The sequence below is a fragment of the Saccostrea echinata genome, unplaced genomic scaffold (genome assembly GCF_033153115.1).
Source record: "Saccostrea echinata isolate AGI-Se365-2 ecotype Australia unplaced genomic scaffold, CSIRO_AGI_Sech_v1 ptg000023l, whole genome shotgun sequence".
NCBI classification, from domain to species: Eukaryota; Metazoa; Mollusca; class Bivalvia; order Ostreida; family Ostreidae; genus Saccostrea; species Saccostrea echinata.
The window spans coordinates 11,020,577-11,027,160 of NW_026889772.1; the positions used below are offsets into that span (position 1 = coordinate 11,020,577).

The following is a 6,584-nucleotide window of genomic DNA, read 5'->3' on the forward strand; positions in this document are numbered from 1 at the left end:
TCTTTCACCTTTCAAGAAGGAACAGATTACTAGGACTAAGCGAAGAGAAAAGCATCAAACTCCACAGCCCTGTCAGGAATCCTCGAACGAATCCCATTCCAGCACCGATTTTGTATTGCGTAGTGACCTGAATCCAGATGCTAAAGTGTTTACCCCTGATGTGGGCTAAGAAACAAAAGAACAGGAATCGAACAATTCACCCCACTCAGTATTCCATAGTTGTGAACCATTAAGTGGAAATGACAACTCAGAATCAGGAGCGCAAGAGACAGTTCAGGAAATGCTTGATGGTTCAATTCACGAAGCAGAAGCTGCTCAGGATAACATGGAGCCTGGAGCCCAGCATGATTCACAAGATGACAGTGAATCTGAAGCCAATCGACCAGCAAGACAATCTCAACGGTTACAGAGACCACCCATGAGACTTACTTATGACCAATTGGTGCTCCTTCATCATATGCATGGTCACTGCAGTATTACCCCACAAGGGTTGTTTTTGTATAACTTTGTTTTAAACTTTACTCTGTACAGTTAAATTGACTTTTTTGTATTTTATGAGGTAGGAGGATTGTCATAGTGACATAAAAGGACTTTGAGTAAAAGTAGAGTGGTTTTTAGACCCTTTTGTGAACCTTGCAGAGCACATGGCTCTTGAGTATGAACATGTAGGTGGCCAACTACTTGTAGAATTAATTTCTTAATTTTTACCTGAATTGTTCTCAAATTTTGTAACTTTTACTTGATACTCATATGTGTTAATGCATACCCAGTGTCCTTTTTATCATTATGCTAGGTGTTATACATGTAATCTATATATGTATTTTTTTTACTTGTTCAGTTAGAGTATATTTGTCTTGTCGACAAATTTTTTTGAGGGGGAGAGTGTTTAGCGGTACGAAATAGGAAAGGGTGGATTTTTATTTTGGGGAAAGCGGGATAACTCTGTTTATATTTTTACTCCTTTGACCGGAATTGACGAGTCCCCAAGTTTAACAAATCCGCCATTGCCACTACAAGTGTGTCATCTTCTCCTTTTTCTTCAGGTAATACACTATTATTTACAATTTTTTACACTCTGTGTATTATGAACAAGTTAGATATTAAGGCTAGGAACATGTTGTGACTTGATATGAGGATGCTAAATATGTGAATTGATGCTATAGGCTTCAAAGCGAGTAGGTAGAGCAGGTAAACAGTAGCTACCATGTGGGTGCACACGTGTTCTCACGCATTATAGATTCTTGTGTATTTACTTGTTTATATTGTCTTCGAATGAACATTTCTTAAGTCATAAGGCTATAGAGAATATAGTTTAATTGGTAGTATTTAGTGTCATGGAGATAAAACATGTTGTATATCTATCTGATTATCGAGTAAGGTTGACCTAGTTTGTGTATCCTAGCATGTCTCAAGTGTAATGGCTGCGTCCATTGTTTACATGTGAGTTCGGGTAAAGTTAGGTTGTTTTACTAAGTAATCCAGTTTCTGCTTAGCAAGATTAAACATATTGGTTAGAAATTATAACTACAACATTGATCATGTTTAGTTATGCTATTTTATTATAATTTCGTTGTAAGGAAAGCCATATCTAGTCATAAGTTTTAGTTGCATTGTGTCACAATAAGTCAGTATGTTATACCCTTTGAAAGTATTAGTAAAATCTATTTTTACTGAATTCTAGTCAGTTCATATTTAAAGTCTATTAGTTATTGTCAGTTGATAAATGAAACCAAATTCATGTTTAGGAAATTATACCATTTGTGTTCTCAGGTTACTGATATAATTATAAATGTTGGTATGGCTTGGAATATAAGGCTTTATTTATGGCCTGAGTATGTCTTGCTTATCATTTGGTAGACATGATTATATATTAGATAAAAGTTTAAAAAATCCGCCATTGCCACTACATGTGTGTCATCTTCTCCTTTTTCTTCAGGAGCCAGTCCATTGAACACCGGTAACACGTGGAAAACAGTTATATTTTCTGATGAAACCAAAATCATGTTAGGGACAGACCGTAAAGTTTATGTCTGGAGAAAGGCAGATGAAAAATGGAGACCGGAGTGCCTTGAATTACGTTCAGTCCGTAATGATGGAGTCCGCCTGTTTGGTTCTGACTGTATCTGCTATTTAGGAGTAGGCTTACTTACACCAGTAGATGGAAATTGAAACACAGATAAGTACATTACATTTCTGGACAATAATTTGTGGCAGGTTGTTGCCAAAGCTTCAATAACAACCCCTGGATGTTTCAAGACGATAATTGTTCTTCCCACATGTCATCTAGTGCTAGAGCATGGAAAGAACAAAATAATATCCCTTGTTTAGACTGGCCATCTCAATCACCAGACCTAGATCTCATAGAAAATGTATAGAAATCAATTAAAATTAAACTTTCAAGGGAGCAACATAACATCAAAACAAGAACTTGTTGACTGTGTACTGCAGATCGGGACGTCCCTCACCCCAGCATATATACAGGGTTAATACGAAATCTTACCCAACAGACTATATGCTGTAATTAGAGCTAAAGGTCATGCCACCAAGTACAAAAAAGTCAGAAGTCTGCATTCATATATAGTAAGGTAAGTGGATTTTTTTGTAACATTGAACTGTAGTACTTAGCAAGATTCACGTTATGATAACGTGAAATACTTTTGGCATGACATTGTATATCTTTATCATTTGTGTAGTAATAATAATTATAGTCATCCACAAGTGCATTCTATTTTCTGCTATATAAGAAAACCTAGAAATATATAGGTAACTAAATGTTGTTAGATAAAAATGAAAATTGCACGTTTGTCGATATAGGAATTTTTTGATTTGATAAAAACAATATTTTGTTGTTGTATATTTTGTTTATGTGAAATTTTAGTTTTTGAAAAATTATAATTCTTCGGCACATGTTTAAATCAAAAGTGCTTGTTAAAAAAAAGAACTTTTCAAAACTCACATCCTATCGATGAGGAAATAAATATTCTGCCTTCGTCATTCAGGGAAGTAGAATTTAACGTGTATATTAACCTGTTTATATATATCATTAACTTCATTCAGAAAACACATATTTGAAGAATCCTATCATGATATTCAACCTTATATTGATACTTATTTATCACTTCCAGGGGGAAATAAGCGCACAAACAGACAAAAACGCGTGTTCACACAAGGAGTAAGCTGGCTTTATTTAATCTTTACTTATTTCTCATTATATTTATACTGTGTTGAAAATCATTTTGTTTATTATAATATCGTTTTGAAAACATTATGGTACGGATTTTTGTGAGAAACAAATGATAAATTTACTTTTTATTTATCTAGTGGTACCTTGATATGCTGTTCTGGTTTTTATTTGTTTAATGGGAGTTGTATTGGTACGTAACATATGCTAATTACATTATTCTAAAACAAGTATGTAACATCAAAATAAATTTTGGGTTTATTCTTTTTCACACATAATACTGAAACAAATTTTAAGCTTTTCTCCTAATCTGTAAAAACTAAAGAATAATTCTTTAAATTCTTTAGAATGTTTCGGAGCATATGGAGAAAACTGCAACACGCCATGTAGAGAGAATTTCTACGGCTACAGATGTAAAGAAACTTGTTTCTGTACAAAGTACCAAGTTTGCAATAAATACTTGGGATGTCAACAGAATGGTGAATGGTGTTTCTTTGATTTTTGTTTTAAATGAAACATTTCTTTTTAATTTAGAATTGCTATTATAAACAAAATCGTAATATGTAAGGTATTTAAAATGAACTCAGAAATTGACGGTTGAAATATGAAACACATGCAAGCACCTAATTTAAATTAATATAAAGAAGAGCTTATCTGCTTCGTCAGTGTCAATGAAAAAATCATGCACATGGAATCAACATTTCGCGTAAGCTTGGATAGAAAATCATAAACCGAAATAACTTCAATCATCGGTAGAATGTAAAACAAACTTATTCCACACAAAGTCTTGGTTCAGAAAGTTTTATACATAAAGAAAGGTATGTAATACATATGTATAAGTATTTACGACATTTATAGCAATCAATGTACATGATGTAGAAGAAAGGGAATGCAGCGGTGACAGAGTTGTTCTGGTTCTAGTGATTGGACTTGGATCCGTTACTCTGTCAGCTTCTCTGGTCTTTGTTGGTATTATGTTTTGTAAATGGTAAGAATCAATTTAGTTTTGAATTCTTTCTCAAACATTGTTTTTATTACTTTCTTTACTGCAATTCTACTGAGGTGAACTTTTATTAAGGACATACGCAACGTAGTTTGAACTTTATTGTCTTTTTCCTGGAGTTCAAGAGTTCCAACACTTCAAGGAAATGTGTGCTACATTTTAATGTCTATATATGCTGTTGTACACTTCTTCTAAAACAAGTTTGGATAAAAAAAAAACATCTAGAATATATGTTTAGTAATTTTTGTATATTTTTCTTTGAATTATACAAGAATTTTCATCAATTGACATCTTTTCAAAACCCCAGATAATACATGCTGATTTTTTGTCTACGAGCATCTGATGGCACTATAATCTTAAATTAAGAATATCTTGAAAAATTATCAGTAGGTAAGGTACGTTGCGTATGTCCTTAAGGCTGAAAAAGTGCACAGCTTTAAAGTGGAAATTTGGTTGTGCAAATTTCTATCAAATTGAGTTTAGTGTCCTCCTCGATAAAAGTAATCATTTTATCTTTTTTTTTATTTTATATGTAACAAACACCAGTGTATAAGAGGAACAAGGCACAGTTTTCACTATTTACCAGAAGAATGTTTATTGTCTTCCGAGTTTACTACATCGTCAATGTCAATAATTGTTAATCTGGATTATCATTCTAGGCGGATACATTTGCAGAGAAGATTTAAAATCGGTGAAGATAACACAAGGGGTAAGACATAATAATTATAGATCTTTACAATTGTAGGTGTATATTTTTAATTAAATTAAAAGACATTTAAAGAACATGCGCTTTTCCTTATGTATTTACAGGGTTTCGAGTGAACTTGCTCTCATTTCCTGGTAAACAAGAAATATTTTCCGAAACCTACATGTACATGTACGACGATGTCCAGGAATCCAAAATTATCCTTGATGGCAAGAAAAACGAAGAACGTGAGACCGGAGAATACAGAATAAATTCTACAGAGTACAATCAGTTGTTCAACAACCAGAGTATATCAAAGAAGAAACCGAATCATGAAGAAGGCAAAGAATACGACTCTGTTGACGCACGTTTTCAAAGAGACAGTGTTCTAGTCACCCTGTCCGAGTTTCCTGGTGACGATTGTTACATCAGTATTTCCCAGAATGGCAAACGTCTACGAAGAATATCAAAGTCCTGCTCTGATTTAAAAGCGGTCACTTCTAAACCATATAACGATATCTTTAGCAACTATTACGATGGCTTTATTCAAAATATGTCAGAGAAAGCTGCTCTAAATGAGCATTTATAGCAAACACTTCAGTAAGAGATTTTATGGCAGAAAGAAGAATTTTAGAGCAAATCAGTATGTACATTTTTAATATAACATTAAAGAGACAGTGCAGCTGCAAAATACATCTTTAAAAATAATGTAAAAAGTTGATGTCGACAGTTTTAGAAACATGAATATCCTCGTCTCATACCCAATTCACATAATAAGAATCTTCCGGGAATCCAAGGGTCGTACTTGTAAACAATCTCGAATCTTTTAATTTGACACGTGCCTAAACTACAGAACTAGAGTGTACAATTATATCGGAATATGAGGTAAGAGCAATTCTCAAAAGCCAAATATCATTACTTGTCCGATAAATTATTAACCGTGTAATTTTTAGTCTGCTTTCAGACGCATTTTAAAAAAATTAAAATTCTCGAATGGGACGTCGGCAGGGGATGCTCACTCCTCAATGGCACCTGATCCCACCTCTAATGTTTGGAGGTCCGTGTTTGCTCTGCTCCTATTTTGTATTGTTTAATGGACTTTTGAGCGTGAATACTGTTCGTTATCTCCATATATTTTACGTAAAACAACATACAATCAATCAATAGAAAATGAAATTACAAATATTGACTTTTTTTGTGTTTTTGAGCTCAGGAAGGGAAAACCACCCATTGCAAATCATACGTTATCGTGGCAATAAGTCAAATTTGTTTTAGTGCCGTTCTATTGAAATTTGCACTTTAAATGACAATGATATGCATAGAAAACGGGTGCATATTTATGTTGAGCTTGCACTTAATTGTAATATGTATTTCTATGGGCCATAAAAAATGGGATAGGGATCATATACATACTCTATACATGTATCTTTATCCTATCTGAAATATAGTATATGTATGCATGCAGTATTAGAAACAATAGACTGTGTATTTCCAACTAAAAGAGGTTTCAAACATCTTTTGTAAGGTCAAAGCCCAAGAAAATAAGCAACGCCTTTTCTTACCTGGCCCTGGGATCCTGAAACAGACTTAAACTTAAGTCAAAATTTCAGTCATCCATAAAATATTTATTACTTGTGAATCCAAACTCTTAATTTGCATGCAACACCAGTTTATAGATGCAAAATGAAAAAGCATTTTCATTTTATACTGCTACA

General features: G+C 33.4%; 1 protein-coding gene across 1 annotated transcript; it reads left to right on the forward strand.

Annotated features, from left to right (window-relative positions):
- The first annotated feature begins 280 nt into the window (after positions 1–280).
- On the forward strand, positions 281–6,024 carry LOC133191275 (uncharacterized). Its single transcript, XM_061327029.1, has 9 exons — positions 281–473; positions 1,937–2,119; positions 2,548–2,585; positions 3,126–3,172; positions 3,322–3,374; positions 3,529–3,660; positions 4,040–4,169; positions 4,844–4,893; positions 4,995–6,024. The coding sequence occupies exons 1-9, from the start codon at positions 281–283 to the stop codon at positions 5,456–5,458; spliced, it is 1,290 nt and encodes a 429-aa protein (XP_061183013.1). The 3' UTR covers positions 5,459–6,024.
- The last annotated feature ends 560 nt before the right edge of the window (positions 6,025–6,584 follow it).